General features: G+C 40.1%; 2 protein-coding genes across 3 annotated transcripts; both read left to right on the top strand.

The window, feature by feature from the left end:
• Positions 1-670: 670 nt before the first annotated feature.
• Positions 671-7,787, top strand: LOC148421501 (platelet-derived growth factor subunit A-like). The gene is made up of 6 exons (XM_088420116.1): positions 671-1,670; positions 1,886-1,982; positions 4,627-4,734; positions 5,831-6,024; positions 6,413-6,539; positions 7,362-7,787. Exons 1-6 carry the CDS (start codon positions 1,608-1,610, stop codon positions 7,370-7,372), a joined length of 600 nt encoding a protein of 199 aa, XP_088276242.1. The 5' UTR covers positions 671-1,607; the 3' UTR covers positions 7,373-7,787.
• A 50-nt stretch (positions 7,788-7,837) lies between these two features.
• On the top strand, positions 7,838-23,967 carry LOC148421500 (dnaJ homolog subfamily A member 3, mitochondrial-like). Of its 2 annotated transcripts, XM_088420115.1 has the most exons (13): positions 7,838-7,974; positions 14,801-14,941; positions 17,461-17,597; positions 17,695-17,778; positions 18,392-18,589; positions 18,716-18,868; positions 19,189-19,336; positions 19,967-20,031; positions 20,109-20,237; positions 20,329-20,444; positions 20,633-20,727; positions 21,171-21,307; positions 21,782-23,967. In XM_088420115.1, exons 2-12 carry the CDS (start codon positions 14,842-14,844, stop codon positions 21,290-21,292), a joined length of 1,347 nt encoding a protein of 448 aa, XP_088276241.1. In that variant the 5' UTR covers positions 7,838-7,974; positions 14,801-14,841; the 3' UTR covers positions 21,293-21,307; positions 21,782-23,967. The 2 variants fall into 2 exon arrangements, with proteins under 2 accessions (XP_088276241.1, XP_088276240.1); XM_088420114.1 differs by lacking the exons at positions 7,838-7,974; positions 14,801-14,941 and adding an exon at positions 16,235-17,154 and having other exon boundaries at positions 21,782-23,966.
• The last annotated feature ends 2,036 nt before the right edge of the window (positions 23,968-26,003 follow it).

Raw genomic sequence — 26,003 nt, 5'->3', positions numbered from 1 at the left:
TTCACTTGTGACAGGATAAATGGGCTTTAATTGGACAAATGTTTGGTCCAACATTGCTGGAATGTCTCTCTCCCAACTTTCTGTTACTGTATTCTCTCCTCATTCTTCCCTTTCTCTCACGTCAGATTAAGTGTGTGTGTGACAAATTGAATGAGACAAAGGGAGAGTGAATGTGTGTATGTGCATGTTCCAATGCTCCGGGCTGGATTATTTCCAAATTTTAGGGACGCTTAAACTTTGAGCCTCTCCCGCTTGATTCGCCTTAACTGTAATTCTTCACTGAATACATTATTCATTTGACCACCATTGAACACCAAAGGACACTTTATATAGTTCAGTACTCTTTTATATGCTTCCCACATTTTAATGCAAGCCACTTTTGATCATTATGACTGACAATGGTTAGTGTTTTCTGAGAAGGACTGGTTTATATTTAATCGTATTTTATTCTTGGATTATATTGGCCCCATTTTTTAAGCATTTACAGATGAAACCCAATAACGGTTTTAAAAAAAGATTGGCTGGAGGCACACTGCTTGTTCCCTGTCTATCGTCATAATTATTCTTTGTCTTGAGTTTAAAACAAAAACAAAACAAAAACAAAAACAAAATAACCTAGGGTGTATTACTTAACAGAGCAGGTTTGACGTCTTCTTCGTGTATATGCTGTACACATGAATGTATTATACCGCCCCCTGGTGGCCAATATATGCACGCAATGAGTCACACGACGATGTACTATTTGACTATTGACAGTCACGTGTGTTAGATTTATAAATTGGTGAAGAACTGAGGTTTGGGGGTAAATAAGTATGCTACCACGCGTTAAACCTGTTGCTAAATCTGATGCTGTTCATTTGAGTTCTGTTAATCTAATTGAAATGACGTCATCGTGTTTATATAGTGTGGTGTTTCAAATATTAATCTTTTCATCTGGTGGCGTACCTCAAGGTGTTTTTTTTTTTTAATCTCAAAAATGATTGAAAAACGCCGCAGCAACACACTGAACTTAAAAAGAGGCTTCCACAAAAAAAAATAATAATAATATTAATTTTTAGCTCTGGGGTTCAACGCATAAGTATTTTACCAACCCTCAAAATGGACTAGAAACACCCAAAATATGCAACAATTTTCCGCAATGTATCTCGGAGCCTCCCCTTTGAATTTCATCTATTTGGTTTGTCTGCTTTACAAGCGCGCTCTCGTTTTTTTTTTTTTTTTTTTTTTTTTTTGACCACGGGAACGCGCGTAGTCACATCCAGGGACCGAGACGTCTGGAGTTCAGTCAGCCTGCACACAGCAGGCAAGGCCACAGGGACTACGTTACGGTGACACCCAACACATACTCGGATCTTTTATTTTAGCGGATTATATCCACAAATTGGGAAACTTTAAGGATTGCACACCTGTGACTCCGGATTACTTTATTTCTTTTTTTTTACACGATGCAAAAAATTCTATCGTAGTCGTCGAAGTTGGTTCAAGCTTAGTCTTTTGTGGAGGGAGAGTGAATTGTTCTCCCGAGGCATGGTTCTGAGCTCCAGCCGAGAGCAGGGAGCGACACCCGGGCTCCATCAGTGTCCCCTCCCCAGCGGACCCGTGAGGAGATGAAACCCGCCTTCTTCCAACTCCTCGCCGGCTGCCTCTGCCTCTTACGAGCCGCTGCTGAGGTAAACACACCCGAAAATTGCAGGTTAATATTTACCATTCAGTTTTAATTATTTACCAAACGCAAGCCTTTTCTAATAAGAAAAATGAACACAATGATTTTTTTAAGCACAAATTTAAGTTTGCTTTTTTGACGAATCTGTTTGTGAGAAACGTGTAAGAGCGTGAGCGCCAATCAATAAAACACCGACTTTCTCTTTGACACTTTTCGGGGCAGGAATCTCGTATTCCCCGGGAGCTTGTGGAGCGGCTGTCCCGCAACGATATCCGGAGCATCGACGACCTCCAGCGGCTGCTCCAGATAGACACCGTAGGTAAAAATGCCTCCTGTTTTCCATCTTTGCACTCCATTAGATGTAAAAAAAAAAAAAAATGTAGCTTGAAAAAAAATAAGCTACAACACAGCACTGTGAAAAACTTTGACTAATATTAAAATATACTTTAAAAAACAAATCATAATCTGTATACTTAGTGTGAATGGCAAAAAACAAAAATGTGAAAATCATAATGTAAAATGACATACTAGACAAAATTAAATGCTTTCCAATTAGTCAGTGACACTAAAGAACAAATTGGAGGTATTAATGCGGTTGTGTTCTAGACAAGTTCTAGTGAAAGGATGCCGTCCGCTCATCTCATTACCTCGAAGTTGCTAAGATACCAACTTGCCCCAACTTGCTCTTTACACTCTTCATGAACCCTGAAGGCGTGCGAGCCGCTTGCCAAAACCGAGATGGATAATTTGGAAAGAAAAAAAAAGCACTTCAGCGATTCCACGCAGGAGCTGGAAGGCTTGCGAGGATTTCGCTCATGGGAGTCAAGTTTAGTCCTAAACAAATCTAAGAGAAAAAAAACGAGGATGAACCTTCCATAAGCTTTTTCTATGAAAACAGAGATTTACATGAAATAAATTTTAAAAATTAGAAAAAAATCTGAACAGGTGCCAAACTCATGCAGCGACCAATTGTACATCTTAAAAAAAATACTCTTCAAATACCACTATCATTGCCAAAATATTATCCAGTATTTTTACGAAATAGTAAGATCTTTGCAGATATTTTTCATTACAATAAGTTATCGCAACAATATACAGTGCGAACATTAACGGTGCACTTTGAGATGAAAACAGATTCACTTAAAATGTATGTGTATGGTATGAAAATTAAACGATTCAGTGCAAAATTTCCTACACTAAAAAGTTAAATACAACTGAACTTTACCTGGGCAGTGATTCTTTCATGCACCACCAGAGGGAGCCTGTATGCCACCAGTGATACCTGTAATACACTTTGAGAATCACTGACGCGTTGAATGTACAAAGAGCATAATTTTACATTATTGCGTCATAATGTTATACTTCAATATGGTGTACGTATGTATATTTTATACCGACTATTTTTTTTCTTAATTTCATCGCTTTTATATGTGAAGAATCTCATTGGACACAGTACTGTACTGTAGAATTTTGGGGGGAGTAAATATAATTGTTTTTGCACCAATTAGGGGAAATTTAATCATTTCTTACATTTAATAATCTTTCAGGGTACACTAATGGAGTTGTGAATCACAGTTATAAATAGTTTTCCCGTGATGTCACGCACCATTGGAGTGACACATTGTTCTTTGCCAACATGGCGGACAAACCAATACTGATCACATGATTTAAACTGATAAAGGACAAATGAATGTTGTTGGTTTTTTTCGATAAAAGTTACTTATAGAGAAACTCTGCATGTGCGTGAGGAGGTAAACAAAGCTTTTCCCGCTCAGTAATGGAAACTCTGCTGATTCATTTTTCACGTGCGGTGCCGCCATTAATCCTGGCATCATTGACATGCAAATGCGAAGTGTGATGGCTCCCGCTCCTCTCCAAGTTGGATGAGGGAGGGTGGGGGGGGGGCAAGTGGTTCACTTCATTATGCTGTTGTCACGCCGCCTATTATTTGTTCTGAGCTGCAAGGCCACTCCGTTGCCATGTATAATTCATGCCGGAATTCCTGCATGTCAGGGTTGATGTTGAGACCAGCTGGGCAGGAGACACAGATTTTTTTTTTTCCATCCATTTTCTAGAGCCGCTTATCCTCATAAGGGTAACAGGCTTGCTGGTGCCTATCCCAGGTGGCTACAAGTAGTAATTGGAGGCCAATTGCAGTGCACACAGAGATGAACAACCATTTACACACCCAATTGTATTCAATTTTATATTTTTAATACTAAATTTTTTAAACTCTTTATGAGCACAGCCATTGATTCACAACTTTTCAGTTCTATTTCATAGTTGTTCCATGAAGTGACACCTTGAAAGGAGTCACACATTTGCTTTACCGGTGGATTGTCTCTTGGTGGCTAGCAAAATAAAACAAACTGCAGATAAGCTGCACAGGACAATAAGCCGCTGGGCTCAAATCATGAGAAAAAAGTTGTGACTCATAGTCTGAAAAATGTGGTATTTTTTTAAACTAAAGAACCAAACTTGAAAAAAGGGAACAAAAGCAAAGCAAAAACAAAAAGTCCTCCAATTCGTGGCTTTTTGTTACTTCAAATATTTTAGGTAATATAAACCCCATGATGAACAAGGGAACAATATATATGATTTGCGATTGCCTGACGACGGGTCCTGCGTGTATCACCTAAAGTCCGTTTTTTTTAGACCTCAACATGCAGCATGTTTTCATTCCAGCAAGCAAACATGCAAGCCCCATAAGTGAGTTATCCTAATCTCATCAAGCCACATCTTCTGATTGATGCTTGCCTCCACGTAATGAGATCCACAATATGAGTTGCACATGAGACTGTGAGAACCACCACAGCGAATCCCGCATGCAAGAAATGTCCCCATAATAACCTACTCTATCGGTTGAGGTTTTTGTGTGTGTGTCTGTGTTGGCACAAGGTTATGGGAATCTTCTCAAGTCCTAACGTGCGACATCCCAATGTGTTGTTTTGTCTTGCGTCCAGAAAACGAGGCGACCGACGAGACCAAACACCACTATGACAAGGTCTTCTCTCACGCCTTACCGGAACTCAAGCAAGAGCACACACACGTGCGTTATAAGCGGAGCACTCGTGAGTACACGCACAGAAACTGGAGACGCACAACAACAAAAAATCTGCACCCTTCCTTATTTCTTTATTTTTTGCAGATGTATCACAAAAGTTTCATTTTATCATAGCAATTCTAATATCACACTGAGACAAACACAAGGATATCTAAATTTCAGTTTCTAAATGATGAATCTGAAACGGTGATTTCCTCCCCTTGTTGAATCATAAAACAACTGACTCACCAGATTTTTGGGATAATTGAGTTCAGTTTCAGAGGCCACACCCAAACCTGATTGCCACCACCTTTGTGGAATCAAGAATAACTTAAAAGGAATCTCTTAAACAAAGTGAAGTTGGCTACAAAATTCCAAGCGCAAATGTATCATGCCACCATCCACGGAAAAAAAAAATGAGAACAGTGATGACGACTCATCCTGGATGTCATAAAAGAACCAAGAAAAACTTCCAAAAAACTGGTCTTTCTTGCCTCAGTTAAGTTCAGTGTTCAAAATTCTACTCATAAGAAAGACACTAGCCAAAAAATGGCTTCCTAACCACACAAAAAAAAATCTTGATTATCTTTAAGCTTTTTGCAGAAGCATTCTGTGGACCAATGAGTCAAAAATTGAACTCTTTCAAAGGTATGTAGCTTCTTTGGCGTAAAACTGACACAGCTTTTAATTTAAAACAAACAAAAAAAGAGCATGATGCCAACGCTAAAGCATGGTGGTGGTAGTGTGATGGCCCGGGGTCGCTTTGCTTCTTCAGGACCAGGCCTATTGGCTGTGATTGATGGGAAAATAAATTCTGCTGTTTACCATGAGGTTCCTGATGGAGAACATCTGATAATCAGTACTTCTGAATCATACAGCAGAACAACGATTGCAAACACACCAGCAAGTCCACTTAAGAATGGCTCAAAAAGAACAAAATTACGGTTTTGGAGAGGACATTCAAATTGAATTGAGATGATTGATTTGATGAATTGAAACCTTTGTGAGGAATAAATATGCACAGAAATCAGGAAGGGTGAAAATGCTTTTTCAAGGCACGTTATGTAATCTACTGTTGAGACACACGCTGGGCTTTCAAAGTGACTCTTGATCGCCCCCTGCAGCGGTGGAGGAGGCCTTGCCGGCGGGCTGCAAGGTGCGCACCACCATCTACGAAATCCCTCGCAGTCAGGTGGACCCCACCGCCGCCAACTTCATCATCTGGCCGCCGTGCGTGGAGGTGAAACGCTGCACGGGCTGCTGCAACACCAGCAACATGAGGTGCCAGGCGGCACGCAAGCACCACCGCACAGTCAGGGTAAACGGATAAACCGCATCCATGTTTCACAACTTATATTTAGTGGTTCACTTGAGTGGTTCAAATTGTTAATCTTGGGTATGAAATAACTAGCAGACAAACGCCTTGATTTCTTTAAGGTTGGATTTAAAAAAGAAATAGCTGTAGTGAACGTTATAGTAGTGATGCATCGTGAAAACCACCAAATCTGGATCATGGTTTGGGGCATTTTTTTTTTTATACTCTTCCCATATAAACAATTCTCAAAAACTAGAATATATCACGGGCCGCTAACATGTATGTGGGGGACTGCGATTGGCCCCCGGGCCATAGTTTGCACACCTTCGTTCTAAGTTAATGTTTTTTTTTTTTTTTTCTTGACATTCACCATCCCATTGCATCCATCAAGGTGGCCAAGGTCGAATACGTACGTCGGCGACCCAAACTGAGGGAGGTGCAGGTGCGACTGGAGGACCACCTGGAGTGCACGTGCGCCAACAGGCGGCAACTCGCTCCAAACTCCAACACAAAGAACGGTGAGTGTGTACGACCAGGAGGCATTTATTATCCTTTTCCTGAAATCACCTAACACGCACAATGTTATGCACAAACACCTCCCGAAAGAACACTTCCTGCTCTTGGAGGATGGGAACAAAATTTTAGTGTCGGAGTCAAACAGGAAAGCGACCTTCAGCTGACCTTTCAGCTTGCTGACTCCTGACCGTAAATTGAATATGATTAGCACTATTACAGATGGACTGATAAAAATACAGTAGATGATTGACATGATTGACACTGTTTAAAAAAACACTTGATGAAAACGGAAGAAAAAAAATGAATCTAGTAGAAAATTCTTATTGCTTAGCTGGTTAGGCTAAAACCTGCGAACTTTAGCATATTAGTTAAACAAAATGGCATCAGTAGGTGATTTGTTTGTACTCACAGATACCGATACCACCATTTCAACGTCTTATTTGGATGGTATCGACAAAATTTTAGGGGGGCTTCAGCCCCCATGATAATAGGCCTAGCGACACCACTGATCGGCTGTTTCATTCCTTTCATTTATTTCATGGAAATCTCTGTTGCAAGCTTCGTAGAAAATAGTTGTTGAAAAATGTTATTAACCGCGCAGAATTTTGGAATATTTTGCAATTATTTAAATATGTAATCGCTTGATAGCACTAAGCTTAAAATATTTTCCGGGCAATTTTACGTTGAACATTTGGTTCTTTTTCTAAAATAAATCAATGAAAATAGTTTCGGGGGGTTTACAACATTTTATGGAGGCTTCAGTCCTCTCAAAATGGCCGAACTGGTCCTCAGTTTCACCTCACCTCTTTTTTTTCTCCCATCAGTTGTCAGGTGAGCACAGTGGACCTATGATGGAAATTGGGACGAAGACGTGAACAAGACGAGGACATACTGCAGACTTTTGAGCCTGCTCGTGGAACTCCCCAAAGAGGAAATAGTGATCACATGACACACAAAAGACAAGCCAGCAAATTGCACGCTGCCGTTCCTTGATGGAGTAGCGGCATCAGAAATGAGGTGGGACTTTTTGTATAAACCTCTCATCGTCTTGGATTATACACTGGGATGAATCCTTTCCAGAGGCTGGGATTAAGACGTTTTTTTTTAAAGATATGTATACTCCAACATTTATCTTGCACATCATCTACGCTCTCGTTTGTATAACCGCTTGAGTTATGTTGGCTGTCCAAAAGAAGGCAGGGGAAATTCTCCTGATGTGTAATCATTACTAATAAACTATTTATACGGGATTTTTTTGTCTCCATTCGGAATAGAACTGGCCAAAGTGTGTTTGTGTGTGTGTGTGTGTTTGTGTGCGCGTGTGTGGGGGAGATTATGTGCAGGATCATAATGCTGAAAAGCTGAAATCTCCAGCCAGTTGTAAGTGAGAACATCACGCAACTACAAGACCATAGAAGATGATTGTGGAAGAATAAGGTCAGTGTTTCAGAAGTATCATCTCCACAAGTCAGATCAAGCACGTTAATCAAAAATAACCGGCATAAACATCACCTATTGGCATTTTTTCACTATTTCCCTGAATTTTTTAATGAGTCCCAATTATTCAAATTTAGTTGCTGAAAGAAAGGTCTGCAAACTGCTGATACTTGAATGAATTAAGTGTTAAAGTAATCAATTACTTTAAGTAAACTATTTATTAAAGCAATCATTGCTTTAGGTAACCAAGTACTAAATAAATTGATGACTAATGAATTATTTTGTATTATTACGTACAAAAGTTATTGATTATATGAGGCCCTGCAGTGTTATGATGTGCTAAGGTAATCAATTACTTTGAGAAATTCGGTACTAATACATTACTTTAGGTAATTAAGTACTAAAGTATTATGTTAGGTCCTGTAGTGCTAAAGTAATAAGTTACATTAAGTAATTAAATACTAAAGTATTCCATTACTTGAGGTAATTAAGCACTAAATATGTTTGTATGATCAAGTACTAAAGTAATTGATTAAGATAGGTCCTGAAGTGCTAAAGTATCAATTACTTTAGATATGTGAATACTAATCTGTTTCATTAGGTAATTAAGTACTTAATGTTTTGTATGTTTAAGTAATATGGTAATCAATTGTTACGTTCTGAAGTGATAAAGCAATCAATTACTTTAGGTAGTAAAGTACTAAAGTAATTCATTACTTGAGGTAATTAAGCACTACATGTATTGATCACTTTAGGTAGTTAAGTAAGTGATTATTTTGTATAAGTAAGTAATAAAAAAAGTAAATATATTAGGCATTGAAGTGCTAAAGGTACTTAAGGTACTTAAGTAATGATTACTTCAGCACTTCATTACCTCGAGTAATCCATTACACTAGTACTTGATTCTTTCAATATATGCCATTTAAGACCCTCCTTTAGCCAAACACATGAAATAAAATAAAAAAAAATATATGAGTGCCTTGGATTGAATGTCTTGATGCTAAAAAACGTAAAAATAAGCCTTTGGGATTGAATGAGTTGATTGAAAAATCATAATAAGTGTTATGCTTGTTTCTTTTCACAAAAATGTCTTCTAGCCTGAAAATGCTCTAAAATGGGGAATTTCCCTCAAATATTTGAAACGTAAAGTGTGACGAAACATCGCTGCATCTCACAAAAGAGAATCTCATGCCACGCGCATGTCGGTGAGAGAGAAGACAGATGGGGATAAGAGTACATAAGCGAAAGGTGAGAGGGAGGAAATGAAAACAGACAGGCTGGAGAACAATGCATGTGTTCAAGTGTGTGCCGCAGCCATCGCCGTAAAGCTCGGCTAAGCAGCTTAGCGACATGCTGGCTAAAATGCGCCATTCGACCCGAAACAAGCCGGGAAATCTCAACTTCATCTTTGAACCTGATTATCACCGCCGGCCTTGAAATTGACACCTCATCAACTATTGGCCAATCATGTAGATGAACAACCCCAATTTTTTTTTTTTTTTTACTTGAAAATACGTTTGAACATATCCGCATATACGTCTGAATGTACTCGTAAGCTAAATGCTAAAAGCATAGCAATTGTTCCCATAATGCCACAGGGCGTTGACATGAATCCCATGGAGAATTATGGGGTAAAAAAAAAATGCAATTTGTTAAGTCCTATATTTACCTTACATGTAGGTCCCAATATGTTTACCCTTGTGCACACATTTTGCAAACTATACACGTTGCATTTTTTTCCTATTTTTGTAAATGATTTTAAAGGTGTAATAATTAGTTATTTCTGAATATTAGTTTTCCTTCAAACATCAAATTGTTATGGTATGGTCTGTCTTTGTAGTCTGTGAGGTGACGATGAAACTTTTAAGACATAGCCATTAACTGGTCTCTACCGCCATCTACTGTCTTGAGGTAAAACACAAGTCAACAAAGAATTTTTCATCTGACATAGTTTGAACGCCGCTCAATAGAATGTTGCAAAAAGCGCAGGAAAATCAATGTCATAAATCCTATCAAAATGCATCTCAAAAATTGTAATTATAATGGTTTTATATGGTCCAAAATTTGGACAATTGTTACTTTGGTACACAAAATCTCGCACGTCAAGCTGCAATCACAAAGAAATGTCAGAATGGTTGCATTTTAAAATTTCACGTTTTAATCATCTGCTGGAAATTTCAGCTCCCTAGTGGGTTTTTTTTTTCATGAAGTACCTGGGATATAATGTCAAAATTGTAAAAAAAAAATGTAAAATCATGTCTTTGGGACTGAATATAGTCCCAAATATAGATTGGGAATATAGATAGTTCATTTGCAAACATTTTTTTTAACGTTCAATTAATACTTTCATTTGTACTGTTGACTAAATATGACATCGCACGTCTGGTTCATGAACATCACATGACCAACGTGAGACACGATCGTCCGTTCCCATCAATTGACAGCAAGTAGAAAACCGTGTTTTTAAAAGTATACATTGTGCCTGATTATTCCGTGATTTAGCTATCAAATAATAATAGACAACATACCCAACAAATAAAATAGAAAATACAAAAAAAAAAATGTAAAAAATAAACGGTATACCAAAAACCGCTGACATTTTTGCGCATAGAGGCAGACAGCCTCCTGGTGTCAACCCCACAAAAAGTTACCCCCCCACCCCACCTTCCCGTCTCCATCCCCTGCGGCTCTTTGTCTTTTGTTTTTAGCTTGGCCTTCTGTTTGCTGAGGCACAAAGATGGGGGAGTCCTCTTGACTTTCAAGGGGGTGGATAAATACTTTTTAATGGAGTCTGGAGTGGGAGTCTTGTTAAAGGTGTGACGCGATGATTGAGCTCCGCTGCGGAACATTAACCCCCCCCCCCCGCCCGCCGCGCAACAATCGAGGCAAGCTATTTGGAAGGCTGGCGGTGAGATTAAGCCACGCAGCTGTGAGTAAAGTCCGCGGATGGTTTTGATGTGGTTCTGGCATGTTCAGCCCTCTTTAATCCCTCCTGGTCGTGCTCGTATTTAGCTCAAAGCCATTAAGAGCCATTGTGATGCCAAGTGAGAAGCCGTGATCCTTTTTTTTTTCTTACGGGTTCACCTTTAGCCCACCTGTTAAATTGTGGGTCAAACTGTCCCATTTGAAATTGAATTTTGGGTTTAGTTTTTCTTCACAAGGCTTTTGCTTTGCTTCTGTATCATATATATTCATTTAAAATGACTTTTTTAAAACAAAAAACCTGAAATTATTTTTTTGTTGAATAATAACTATAATTAAGATTATAATGATCTTATCAACTGTCTTCACAAATTTCTAATGTAATACTAATATCTGATTTCACTTTACAAGATCTTTTAAGGTCAGAGGTCGTTTGCCATGAATTCCTGTCTCTTAATAGCGATGACACAATGGTTTCAGTGTTTTTGTGAGAAATTTAAATAAAAAAAAAAAATCATACTTGGCTCGTGAAATGCACGCAGAGGCATAACAAGAGGATTATTTGCAGTTTACACACGGCAAAGCTCGCTTTATGAACCTGGGTGAGGTTTAAGAGATTAGCATCCGGGGAATTAACAGCACGGCGGAAGATGGAAAGTTGATAGTAGGAAGTCCCCCCCGAATATTTCAGTGAATGTCTAAATTATTCACTCATAAATTCAAACATCTAAATGAGTTAATAAGTCCGTCCATTCTTGCGTGTTTTGAAGCATTCGACATGAGATATCTGGCGATAAAGAAGACATTAATTGTCAGAAAGAAGAAAAACGGGCGGGAGGGGGGTCGCCAGACAATAATAAATCTTTCTCTGACTTTATTGAAGCCACTTTTAAAGAGCGGACACACGGTGCACCGAATAAAAGGTTTCCACAAGGAAGAAGCCCTGCTGCTACTCCCCGACCATGACGTTGATTTATACGCGGTTTAAGAAGCTAAGATAATCATTAAACCCCTCACACATAATGTTTACAAAGCAAGGCGAGAGCCCAGTGGGAATCTGTGACATTAATGGACCGGCCACAGGATGGGAGGAAGCTTGGCATCCTGCATCCTCGCTAATTAACTAATGAGGAAGCCTGTTTGTGAGATGTCATACAAAATTAATCCCGCACATTTTCAAACACTCCTTATAAATCTGAGTAGTTTTGTGATCATTTTAGTCATGTTCATAATGACACTTTGACGCTTATATTATTAACTCATTGTGATGATTTAATGTCGGTGCCATGCTAGCAAAGATCGCTAAATGATGATATAGCCAACAAGCAGTAAGATATTCCATCAGAGGTTGTTTATAATCTATACAAAAACAATGATGGTAGAGTATTTCTATTTTCTATTTCTTCTTTTGGGACTGTTAGAAGCACTGTGCTAGTAAAAGTAGCTAGCCTTTGCCATTAGCAAATAGCTGGCTAGCTTGACAGCAAAATGCTGTGTGATCAAATATTCTAGCCGATGTTTTTTTTTACAGTGTGTATCAAAAATTATAGTATTTGTGCCTTTGCATCACTGAGTCAAAATCAATCATTTATTGCTGTAATTTTACTTTGAAGCTGTTCGAAACACAATGCTAGCAGGGGTACCTAGCCTCTACTACTAGCTGATACCGGCTAGCTAGACAGCCAACAGAAGTGTGGCGGAAGATTTGGTCTCTTATGATATAATTCACTGCGTTTTAAGGCTGCACAATTATTGCCTAAATAATAATCACGATTATTTTGGTCAATATTGAAATCATGATTATTAATCATGATTATTCATCATGTTTGGTCAAACATGTCTATTTGTTGCCATTTAAAAAAAAAATACAAGTAGTTTAAAAACAAGGCTTCAAGGGTTGATACTTAGAAATATTAACAAACTAAAATAAACAATGTAAATAATAATCTAATTAAATTCACAAAACATGGCAAAAACTTGGCACACGGGGCAACACAGCTAACTTACTTGCTGAGTGCAAACCAATGAGAAAATAAGCCTACTTAGAACCAAGCACATTATTTACTTTTAAGCAAATTTTATTCAATAAGCGGTCAGAGTCATTTTTGGTCATTTCAAATCAAATTTATTCCTATTTGACAGCTAGCACTGTATATATTAGGAATCAGGTGAGAAACTCAATGCCATTTCACACTGGTAAATAATATATTAGGGTGAGAAAAGCTGAGGCTTTTGTCATGCAAACAAGTGGGAAACATTGCCCCCTGATGGTAGGATGACAAAGTGCTTGATTTGGCATGTAGTGTAGCCGGCTTTTTAGATGTTAATATCACCGAGGATCAGATTGCGATTAAAATTCGATTCATTGTGCAGCCCTCCTGTGTGTGTGAAAAAAAGATAATTTGTATCTCAAAAACAGTGACTAATTTCTGTAATTTAATGTTGGGACTGTTAGTTGTGCCATGCTAGCAGAGGTAGCTATCCCCTTCCGCTAGCTGATAGCTGGCTAGCTTTGCAGTCAACAGCAGTGTGACAGAGAATTCCAGTGAAGGATATTTTCATAAAATTCATATTTATTTCTATGTTATTGCTGTCTCTCGAGACACTATCCTAGTAGAAATTATTTCCTGTGATTCTGCAATCCCAACGGTCATATCATATCATTGTATATTATCGTAAAACATCGCATTTGTTTAAAAGACCAAGGTGTCCATGTAAAGTGTATTCCCACGCTGAGGTAAATGCATCAATCAGCCGATCTGGCAGCCAATAAATGTGCAGAGGTGACCCAACATGTTTTCACCATCCACTGCATCAAAACCGCTTCCCTGACCTTTGGGTCCCAACCTCTTGACCTAGGCTTTGTCCTGCCGTCAGGTGCCAGCTTGCTTTCCACGGGCATCGAGATTCCTTCAAGATAGTCTCACCCGAGGGGGGCGGCCTATTGTGCGCGCGGGACAAAGGAAGGAAGATGACCAATTGGACTAGCTGAGTCATTACTGAGGCTGAATTTACACTACCGATTCAGATTTAGTTTCCTAATTTGTAAATGGTTTTAAAGGTGTAGTAATTAAAGTTCTTTTCATTTATTTTTCCCCCTTCAACCACTCAAATTGTTCAGTGGCATCAGTTCTATCCAAACACCCACAAAAAAAAAAAAAAAGAATGGTCTTTCTTTGTAGTGATGTGATGAAAATTAATTAATAAATTTATAAACACCCACAAAAAAATTTAAAAAGAATGGTCTTTCTTTGCAGTGATGTGATGATGACACTTTAAGACATAGCCATTAACTGGTCTCTATCACCACCTACTGTTTTGAGGTGAAACACAAGTCAACAAAGAATTTTGTTAGTAAGACCGCCGCTCAATGGAATGTTGCAAAAATCACAGGAAAATCCATGTCATAAATCCTATTAAAATGCATTTCAAAAATTGTCATTATAATGGTTTTATATGGTCCAAAATTTGGACAATGATTATTTTTGTACACAAAATCTCACATGTCCAGCTGCAATTACATAGAAATGTCAGAATCGTTGCATTTTGAAAGTATACGTGTTTAATTCACTGATGGAAATTTCAGCTCCCTATTTTTTCCCCATTGATTCGTTTATGAGAGCATAAAAAAAAATCAAAAGACTTTCCATAATTTGTAACGTAACGCCACAAGGGTTAAAGAGCCAAAAGTTCCCTCTTGAATAGGTATAACTTTGGGGTCCAAAACCCCAAACTGACAGAAACATGTCAACACATCAAAACTGTTTCTCCTAATTCTTATCTTCAGTGGCAACAGAGTGACGAAAAAATGCAAAAAGATCTAGTGAAGCATCTGCCAGCACCTTCGCCTGTTGACTAAACATTAGAAAGAAAGTAACATCCTGCCAAATTGTATGTCTTTCAGCCAAGGACACAAGGAACATCCATCTGTTCCTTTGTTCACTGATGAAACAAATCAGACCCAGAAGAGGTTTTCTTCTTGCAACCAGGGTGCCGATCATTGACCCAAAGCTCTGGTCGCTGACCTGTACCTGGAGGCGAGAGGGTCAGTAGAGTGGATGAACGGATGCGGCTTCCTGCCTTGTTGGTCTGAATGAAAACACAATTTACCTCAACCCTTGTGCGGCATTTTTTTCTTCCAATCCAATTGGGAATGCATTGAAAGAAGGGAGCTGAAATTTTACCCAGATTGTGAAAACACGTCATTCTTATCGCATTACCAGGCGTGTGGCTAAAATACTGCGAGAATGATGTGGAAGAAAATGATCCAAAAATGGTCAAAATACTGCACATTGGTTAATTATGACATTAATTACTGTTTAATACTGTTTAATGCTCATGAATCTGACTGTATTTCCTTCTATTCATTCAGCTATTTTCATGCTGTCAGTACTGAAGCAGATACTGGTGACTCAGGAGCACGTATTCTGAACAATTCGCCATTTCAGTGTCAGCCCGTAACCATAACAGCGGCATTATCTCCACAACAGGGAAAAAGTAGCTGAACATGGTGTGATCTGTCTGGTACACATCGTCTGCCTACGGGCGAGGTTAACAGCCGCGTGTGTTAAAGAACGCGAGGTCACTCTGGCGTCATGCTTTGCGAGGCGAAATTGATTGGTTCCTAACATCAAAACGGACCTTCAACAACAAGGGAAGCTTTCTGCATCTCTCTGATGTTTGTATGTAACATTAAAATGTCACAGCCGCATGGCCGGGGGGCAAACTCATGATCGCGAGATGAAAACAGACACATTTGTTCGTGACATCTATCCTCGAGTATATTAAACTGAATGAAAAAGATCACATATTTTCCCTTTGAAGTTATCCGATAAGAATCATCTACACTGGCTTTGTATGTAAAAACACACAATGTATTTGTCTCTGGAAGTATTGCAGTAACAAGCAACAATAACAGAAAGGACACGACTTAATATATCCGTCCAAACGTTTATCATAGGTGTACCTCAAGGCTCAATTCTAGGTCAGTTACATTTTCCATTTACGTTATCCGTTGTGTTGACAATATCACCGGGATCATGACTGAATAACAAGATGGTTGACTTTTTGATTAAAGTCATCCGAGATCTAGGTTAGTCCTGCTTCAGCTCTCACTGATCTGGTGACTTGATCTCTGCACATCCAACTCCATAGCTGGAGAGATTAAAAGACAAAGAAATGATCTGAGGGTAAGCATTTGGATCATAAGACTTACTGTCTTGTAAAATGGTGCCATCTTTAAACGATTTGCTTTGCGGGTTGCAACTGCAAGCAACAAGCATAAATCGGATATGGCCTAAATATTAAAACACATCGCCGGGGAGGTTGGCATGGTGATGCTTTGGAATGAGAAGCAGAAATTATCTTTCATTTCTCGTTGAATGACTCAGTTGATGTTAAAAATAAGATTCTTCCTGTTGGTTTTACGTGATAGTTGAACTACTTTGCACGTTGTTAGCAGACTGGTAACGCCACCTGCTGTCCGACTTATGGTATCGTTCCAAGCCAAAAGTCCACATAATTGCGCGAGGTAGATAGACGTCCTTCACTAATGTTGAATTGCAGCAATTCTGTAAGAGAGTCGAAATATCTCCAAAGCGATGTACATGACATTTCCAATTACAGAAAAAATATTGATCATATATGTTGCTACGGAGGGTGACCCAACTTGTTATATACGTTTAAGGTGTGAGTAATTTTTCACACGGGGTCAGATCCATTATCACCAATAGTCACGATTTTAAAACTGTCCTTTGCAAGTATTTTGGTTATATTTCATTTCAGCACGCGACTACACCTCGCTTGTTATTGTCACGTGATTACAAGTTACCTTTCATTCATTAACCATACGTAAACAATGGAGAATGTATTGTAATTGGCAGAAACGTTTGATAAAAACATGAACAGAAAGGTACAAAATAAATAAAACGTTAAGAAAGCTCATCAATTAATTATCAGGCGTTAAAATGTTGATTTTATTTTTACCAAAATAATAATAATAATTGCGCACGCGCAGGTTAATCTACGGAAATGACCCGGATGTGACGAAAAGTAAAATGGCGTCCTCCACTCGCCGGTTCGCTACAAGCTGTTACTCCACGTCGCTTTTTACGAATCTGTGGCGCGGTTATCTTCAGTTTGTATCCGTCCGACATGCGTGTCTTTCGGCGACGTCCTCGGCCGAACGTCGGGTACGTTTGCCGGCTCCTCCTAGTCTACGGAACTACAGAATTGCGGTGACATTGAGACGACAGACAGGTGAGCGATTTTAAAGTTAGCAAATCTCCTCCATTGCTTGCCTAAACAGTCTTTCAAATGTTATAATCGGGCTTTGCGATGTGAGAAATGTGACCGATTGTTAATATGATGTTATCGGTCATGTCGTCGCATTGTGGCAACAAATGTTAGACCTATAAATGGGGATATTTGAGACGCTGTAAGTTTCAGAAAGCCTACTTAAACATCAGGAAATTATTTGCGGTTAATCAGAGGAAATTCCTCGATTTTAAACCGAACATCAAATGAACCCGGGTGACAAATCCAGCTCTCTCATCCTGCCTGCAGTCTGGGGATGTCCTCACCTTATCCCAGGCAGATGTTTCCGCACCAGCGCCAGATGTGCGAACAAGGAAGACTTATACGAGGTCCTGGGCGTCGCCCGCACTGCCTCGCAAAAAGACATCAAAAAGGCGTATTACCAGGTGAGATGAGCCTCATTGTTGGTCACCTTATTACGTCATGTGAAATTATATGCAAGAGTCTATATAATAGTCGAATCTGTGTTTCTTGTGTTTACAGTTGGCAAAGAAGTACCACCCAGACACTAACCCCGATGACCCCGAGGCCAAAGAGAAGTTTGCTAAACTGGCTGAAGCCTATGAGGTAGCGACCGTGAAAAGCATTCAAGGCCTGAATTTGTTCAACTTCAGTCCTCCAGGGCCTGTTTCCTTTAGTAGCAAACACAAGCTTGGAAGAGCCTGGAATTTGATGCTTTCGGGCCTTAAAGTGTAGATGTCAAAGTCCAGTCCTTGAGGGCTGGTATCCTGCACATTTTCGATGATTCATTCCAAACACACCTGGTTCAAATGATTTCGCTAATTTTGAAGCCGCAGAGCTTGCTGATGAGCTCATCATTTGAATCAGGTGTTGTGGAGAAAGGAACCTGGAAAACATGAAGGATTTCAAACCTTGAGGACCCGAGCTTGACACCTGTGCCTTTATTGGCTAACGTGCACTTACCAGCATTTTATTTTGTAACGCTAAAGTCGATAAGTCACTGTTAATTTTCTAATTTAATTCCTTTAAATGCTTTTTCTAATGCAACCTAAAACAAGTTTGATTTCCATGCTGACGTAAACAGTATGTTTTGATTTTCAAATGAAGAGCAAATGAATTGCAACATGAAGCAAACCAGTACGTCAATGGAAAAAAAAAAAAAAGCTGTGAACCACTGCATGAAGGGAACCATACCTAATAAATCCTTGCTGCAACGCAGGTCTTGAGCGACGAGTTGAAGAGGAAGCAGTACGACACGTACGGCTCGGCGGGTTTCGACGCCAGCCGGGCGGGTCAGCAGCAGTACTACAGAGCAGGCAGCGCCAACGTCAACGCTGAGGAGCTCTTCAGGAAGATCTTTGGGGATTTCGCCGGCGGCTTCCGAGACGTCAACAGCATGTTTGACGAACGGCCCGAGGTGGGAAAACAATTCACCCAATATGTTGGCTGTCATGGAAAAAAATCACTTCAAAAATGGGTATTTGTGGAGTATGAATATTTGCAATTGCTCTGCGCATGACGCGTTTTTCCTGCATGTCAGTAGTTTGTGATGGAGCTGACCTTCGTCGAGGCGGCAAAGGGCGTGGACAAGAAGCTGACTCTCAATCTCGAGGACGCCTGCCCGAGGTGTCATGGCAAGGGCAACGAACCGGGCACCAAAGTATCGCACTGCCACTACTGCAACGGCACCGGCGTGGTCAGTCGCAACACTTTTCTTATTTATTTAAGGGGAAGTCCACCCAAAAACTTTGATTTACAGATTTGCAGCCCCAGTAGTCTAAACATGGAATTCAAATTCTAATTTTGTTATATGAATTAGGTAGCCAGAATGCACCCATTTTTATTCATCTGGACATCTGAAAATGATATCATTGTTCCTCGGGGTTCAGGGAATGGCCAATAGCGGCTGAGCTTTGGCATGACACAAAAGAACATGTTTTAAGGAAATTTTTGTTTTGACTCTCTCTTTAAATTCACTTCTTGAAGTCGTTCTTCCCTGGGTTTACTTTTCCGCAGGAGTCGCTGCACACGGGCCCTTTCACGATGCGCAGCGCGTGTCGACGTTGCGGCGGCAAGGGCTCCATCGTAATCACGACCTGCGCTCTGTGCCGAGGGTCGGGGCAGACCAAAAAGAGGCAGACTGTGACCGTTCCTGTTCCGGCTGGTAGGTGTCCGTTCTGGAATACCACGAGAGGAAAACGTCGTGGTTTTTTTTTCGGATTATTTTCGGTTCACACAGCTCCAAAATTTGCCACTCTTGATTGAATCCGACATTATAATCTTGAATTAATCCTCTCTGTTTGAGTAAGATTCCCGTGTGTGAACAAGGATGGACTCGCTTCTTTTTTTGAAAATAATGTCAGCTAACACGAGGTGCTTTAGCTGCAACGGGCTATGGCTGCTAACAGCTAACTGACATCCACCCTTAAAAGTAAGAATACGGCCAGTTCAGTCGAAAAACGCACCCATATTTTTGGCCTTCTTTTTTTGGGGGGGGGAAAAAATGCATCGTATATTTGGGCCACAGGTGTGGAACTCCAGTCCTCGAGGGCCGGTATCCTACATGTTTTCAAAGCCTTTCCCTCAAAAACACCTGATTCAAATGATTGGGATCGTTTCGAAGCTCCTGCAGAGCTTGCTAATGAGCTAATTATTTGAAGCAGGCGTGTTGGGGAAAGAAAACCGGAAAACGCGCAGGATGCCGGCCCTCGAGGACTGGAGTTCCACACCTATGATTTGGGCAATTACGGTGTTTTCCATCCCGAAGACAAAACCTCACCCCGTTTGTCTCCAGGGATCGAACACGGTCAGACCGTGAGCATGTCAGTCGGCAAGAAGGAAATTCTCATCACGTTTCGGGTGAGCCCCGTCAATTTGACAGAACCCCGCATGGATGTCCCCTAGTTGTTTATGTACCATGAAATGGGCCCGCGCAGGTCCAGAGTAGCCCGGTGTTCAGGCGCGAAGGAATCCACATCCATTCCGACGCCATGATCTCCGTGGCTCAAGCCATCCTGGGCGGCACGGCCGCGGCGCAGGGCCTCTACGAACGCATCGGCATAGCGGTGAGACGGTTAGAAAGCGGCACCTCCTCCGTCGCTGCGGGTGCCCCCGATATCGGGGCCGCCTCGTTTTAAACCGATCGAATTGGGTCAGATTCCCGCCGGCTGCCAAGCGGATCAGGTCATCCGACTGCAGGGGAAAGGTATTCGCAAGATGAACAGCTACAGCTACGGTGATCACTACGTGCACATCAAGATCAAAGTGCCCAAGTAAGAAATTAAAAAAAACGGTCGAACACTATGAAACTTGACACACTGTTGTGAATTTGAGCTGTGTAAAGAAACTTGAAATGACTTGACATACGAGCTATTCAAATGTACTTTTTCGTTCATAATCTGTTCCATTGGTTTGGTGGTCTCTGCACACATCACCCATTTTTGGTCATTGATCTCCGCAGGAAGTTGACACGGAGGCAGCGCTCTCTAATACTTAGTTACGCAGAGGAGGAAACGGATGTTTCTGGCTCCGTTAATGGCGTCAATCCTTCTCCAGGTAAGTCTTCTACTTACGCTGAAAGTAGGATGCTGTAGAAATTACTGTTAAATTCTCGCATTTGTATGAGCATGCTTATATTTTACATATTATGTGAGACTTGTTTATTTGTTGCGAGGGGAGTTTTACAGTAAGTATTGTAAATTTGACCTTGAAATGTTTACAGTAAGTATTGTAAATTTGACCTTGAAATGTTGATCGCTTTGTATTAATAGCCATGGATTTACACGTTTGGAAATGGGATATTTTTGTCTAATACAGACACTCGTTGGTCAATTGTGATGCATGTAGCCGCTTTGCATTAAAATTCCAAAATGCCAAAACATTGGAAAAAATACGGAGGTATTTTGCTGACTAAACAGGATCAAGCACATTTTAATGGCTTTGTTTAGGCCTATTTGCATAACTTAATTGTTGATGCTGACACTTTGCTTTGCGTCCAGCAGGGGGAGGCAGAGCGTCAAATTCTGCCCAGAAGTCCAGTAGCTCAGCAGAAGCTGAAGAAAACAAGAAGAAAGAACAAGAGGGAGGCTTCTTCTCCAAACTCAAGAAAATGTTCAGCTGAATTGAAGAGCACAAGGTAGCCACCACACCTTCGTGTATCATCTTCATCCATTCATTTTATGAATGTGTGTTTTATCATTCGTAGGAGAAACGTTTGAATGAATAACAGTGACAAAACAACAAACACAAACAACTGTTCTCTTTTTATTTTTTTCTCTTCAAAATGACAATTTTAAGCTAGTCATTTAGCTTGAGTAATTTAGCAATTACCGTAAGAATGCATCCGATACAAAATGTGCATCTGTATGTCAAAACTGGGCTTATGTGGCTGACGAATGCAATTGTCAAAAAAAAAAAATCAAATTTTAAGTTACTGTATATTGAACACACCAATTCATTTGGCCTTCATTTTTTGGAAAAAAAGTGTCTTATATTTGAGGAATTACGGTAAACATTGTCAAACAGTTCAAAAAGCAAATTTTTGCACTTGAATGTTAAACATAATTGCATATTAGCTGAAATTCTTTATTTTTGATTTTATATTTTTTAGACAATGACAGCCTGGCAAAAGAAGAAGATGAATCCCGGCACGTTTGCGCGGGGCCCATTGTTCACGTCGTGGCCAGCAAACAAGCCTGGAAAACATGACAACACCGCCGCAAAAGCGGTAAAGGACTATGCTAATTAGCGTAAAAACTCTTAAAAAACTCGCAAAGGCCGTAAAATATATTTAAATAAATCCCGCATGATGATTTGAAGCTTTTCGGTCATTTTGGTTGATGTTTGAGGCCGGCCTGTGGCGTCATCATTTTCCAAGCACCGCAGGGAGACTCCAAAGGGCAGATTGAAGTTAGACGCCGGCCGTCTCCTTTCTCTGCTTTTCGCACCGCAGAAAACGTTCCCTTCTCAGCATGCGGTTTTTACGCCGCCACTGTAAACGAGGCGCTTCTGTTGCACACGAGTCTTCCAGATAAGTGATGGATTCCTTTTGCTACTTACTGTAAGTCTGTACTGCGGTTAAAAAAAAAAATGTCCGCTTTTAAAGTATTGCTCATCTCATTTAGAGTCTAAAAAAATATCTGGGAGGTTGGAGCCAATAATTTTGCCAGTCATCGCGTTGCGTATTTAAAGGCAAACAAATGTTTCCTCGGGACAACATTTCTTGGGTTCTAATTTGCAGAAATTCGCTTTTTCAAACCCCGGAATACATCAAAAATCATTTGAAGAATTAAAGGCTCCCATGGGAATTCTGCAAACTTCACGCCCGTCTTTTCCTCCTCCTCCTTTCTCCTCATGTGGGCCTCGGCCGTCTCGTAAATTTTCTACGCTCCGCTCCTAAATCACTCCGGTGTAATTATGGAGAACCTCCATCTTGTCTTTCTCGTCCTGTGGCTGGAAAGAAAGTGCGGAGCCTGCACATGGAATAGATTTGCCTTTTTGGATTTATTTTAGGGCTCCATAATCACACACAATCCCCCCCAAAACACACTTAGTGCCCTCTGCTGTAATAAACGCAATGCCTCAATTAGCCTCCAGGTGCTTTTGGTAGTTTGTTTTTTGTTTTTTTTCGTCTGTGGCCACACACTTCAATACACCGTTTTTTGTCAGTGTACAAAGTTGTTAGGTGAGTTTTGAAAATAATTATTAAATGAATCGTTTCTGGCAATTATAAGTTCGGAAAATGAAATTTAGTAGGTTGTTTGATTCCATTTTGGTTAAAAGCCAGATTCTCCCCCATAGAATTGTTCGACCCAACTTGTCATGTGCCACCTCTCGTTACCTGTCAGGTTAATAATATATTCTTGTGAACTACGATGATCCCAAAAAAGGACACTTTAGGTTGAATATTTTTCTGTGGACACATTTTTATCTACAATGATTTATTTTTGAGAACAGGTCTGACTCTTTGTTAATTTTTTTTTGGGCGCAAATATTTATTGTACTGTTATCGCAACGTGTTGGATACACGTGGTATGTGAACGTTGTACAACCGCAAGCCAAACTCGTTAGTCTCATGAGCCAGGTAGCTGAGCGTCTTGCTCCTTTTATTACAAATGCCGCAAGCCAAACTCGTTAGTCTCATGAGCCAGGTAGCTGAGCGTCTTGCTCCTTTTATGACAAATGAGGTGACTTGAGGTTCATGAACATTCAGAGTGAAACTGAAAACAAACGAAATTAGCATTAGCACTTTGCTAACGAAATAAATGCGTCACAAATGACTTCCGTAGAAAATGAATTAGCATAGATGCTAACGTCAGCTAGCAATTAGCGATGCTAAACGAACACGTTCGCGATCTTTTAATATGCTAATTTGTCCATTAACATTCATATACATTCAGCCAAAACAATGTCTAGAACACTGCAAAATACAAGATTTACAGCCATTGCGTTCGGAGGGACAAGAAAGCACGAAGACAAACACAATGTCAAGCCGGAGGTAGGTAAGTTGCGCACGTTCTTTTCTAAGCATGGCCTATATGCTACCGTTACACACGCTGACTTCCTCTTTGCGCCTTCAAAATAGGGTAGAGAACGGAAGCTAAATACATGGAACACGTGATAATAAACAGAACAAAAGAACTACAACATTTGCAAATATTTCTGAACAAATATTACTGTGGGCAGAACATTAATAATTATTTCTTTTTGATAACAGATTTCTTCTTTTTGTCTTTTACTATGTGAAAGGTGCACCTTCAGTAAACAAAACATTTCACTTCCTGTTAATTAGTTAATTGCACCATAAAACTCCTATTTAATAAGCAATGAAATCACCAATGTGCAAAATGTAATTTATATGCATGTACTGTATTTACCTGTGGAGAATGTATAAATATTCCAGTTCGAGCGTTTCATTTTCTGATAAATTTCTACACTTAAGGGCAACAAAGTTACAAAAATAATGAATGAATGTAAACATTCCAAGAAAGCGCCCAATCTTAGACACGGTAAGAGCAGGATTCATTTAACAACGCGTTCATCGCTGTGGTTACAGCGGCGGCGTAGAGGCATTCACTTGCTCTGTAATTACAGGCAAAAAGTCAAGCGTTGAGTGCCCCTTTCCTGCAGCATTGTCGACCAGCTCATTAAAACCTTTTAACTTTGCTTCAGGCGCCACCAAAACCAAAGTGAGCAGTCAAAAGCTTAAAGAAAAAAAAATACGCTAAGTTTCTATTCACAAGATGTTCAAATTTGTCATGTTAAACACAGAGTGGGAACAGCCAGACAACAATGACTTGAAGGGTGATTAGAGAGCAAAAGTCAATAAAAGTCCATTGAAAGCTTTTTCACCCCTTGCGAGACGTGAAGCCGGACGCTTCTTGTCTGCTCTCGTGCTTTACAAACGTTTGAAAGTGACTGTGTGTCAACGCGTGTGATTGACAGCTGGTTGCCGTGAGTAACTGGGAAATGTGGGGAGTAGTTTGCCGGCCGCATTGTCTGAACCCCCCCCCCCCCCCCCCCTCTAAAAAAAAAAAGCTAAAGACGCTAATTGGACGTGTACAGGTGGATTCTAATAATGTGACAAGTCTACAAATGAGACATGCACATAATGGCTTCTTTTTTGAGACACCTTAATGAATGAAGTCCAGAATGCAAGCCTTGATCTTCTATACAACGTGTCTCCTCTGGGAAAATTGTTTTTGCCTTACGTGGTGATCATAAACTCATTCACTGCTATCAGAGTCCCAAAATTTATCTTTGACGTCTATAACCGTCAATGGCAGTGATTGAGGTATATGTGAAATGGCAGATTTAAGTTATACTAGTATTATACTACTGCAAGCATTTTTTTTTCTTCGATTATATGCTGGTGATTTCAAGGGACAGGTAGAGTAACTTACATTCACTGCCAAGCACAGTCAAAGCGAATCGTTGACGTCTATAGCCGTCAATGGCAGTGGATGAGCTAAAGAGGAGTCAACCTCAAAATTTATTTCACAACGGTATATTCTGTGCAGCCCTCGTAGTTTAAACATGTACAGTATTCTTTTTCAGAATAAATCTTATCTTCATCTTGTGTTCACATCTGTAAGTTATATATTTGTTGCGTCTTAAGTGCATTTCAGATTTCCCACATTGTGAACGCCTCACTTGTGTAACTTTGAATGCACTCCAAGCAGTTGTTTTTCCTTTTCCTCGCCATTGAGCCTGAGTTCATTTGACCATAAATAGCCGAAGTTGCGCAGCACCATGTTTCACCAAGTTTATGATTGCGTGTATATGCCAAAAGACCGCGATTGATAAACGAGTCAAATGAAATACCTTTCCGTGTTCTCTAACCCAAGTACTCGACTGCATACCTTGCCAACCAATTAAAAAAGCTGGAGACCTCACAACCGCTCCGTTTTCGTAATATTCCTGTGTGTTAACGAGGATGGACTCGCACGGCGGTTCGGTCTGCACGCTTCTTTTATTGAAACAACCTCAGCTAACACAAGATCACAGATCAATCTTACTCAAATGATGTTGAATGGAAAAAAAAAAAAAAACCTAATATCTCAGTTACCGTTTATTGGACGCACCCATACTCTTGGCCTTCATTTTTGGTGAAAACAGTGCGTCTTATATTTGGAGAATTATGGAACCTATTGAACGAAAAATTAATTCTCATTCTCATCCATGCACCTGCTAATGTCGCTAATGTTCACCGAGGGCTCAAGATCTGTTGGGTGGCGTTTAGCATAAATTAGCCGCTAGCCAGCAGCACTCAAGCGCTCCATATAGGCTGGCGTGATTGACGTAAATAACTAAACATTTTGATCCTCATAATC

Source organism: Hippichthys cyanospilos, chromosome 7 (genome assembly GCF_059441005.1).
Source record: "Hippichthys cyanospilos isolate Australia breed blue-spotted pipefish chromosome 7, RoL_Hcya_1.0, whole genome shotgun sequence".
NCBI lineage: Eukaryota > Metazoa > Chordata > Actinopteri > Syngnathiformes > Syngnathidae > Hippichthys > Hippichthys cyanospilos.
This window is presented reverse-complemented; position numbering and strand designations above follow the sequence as displayed.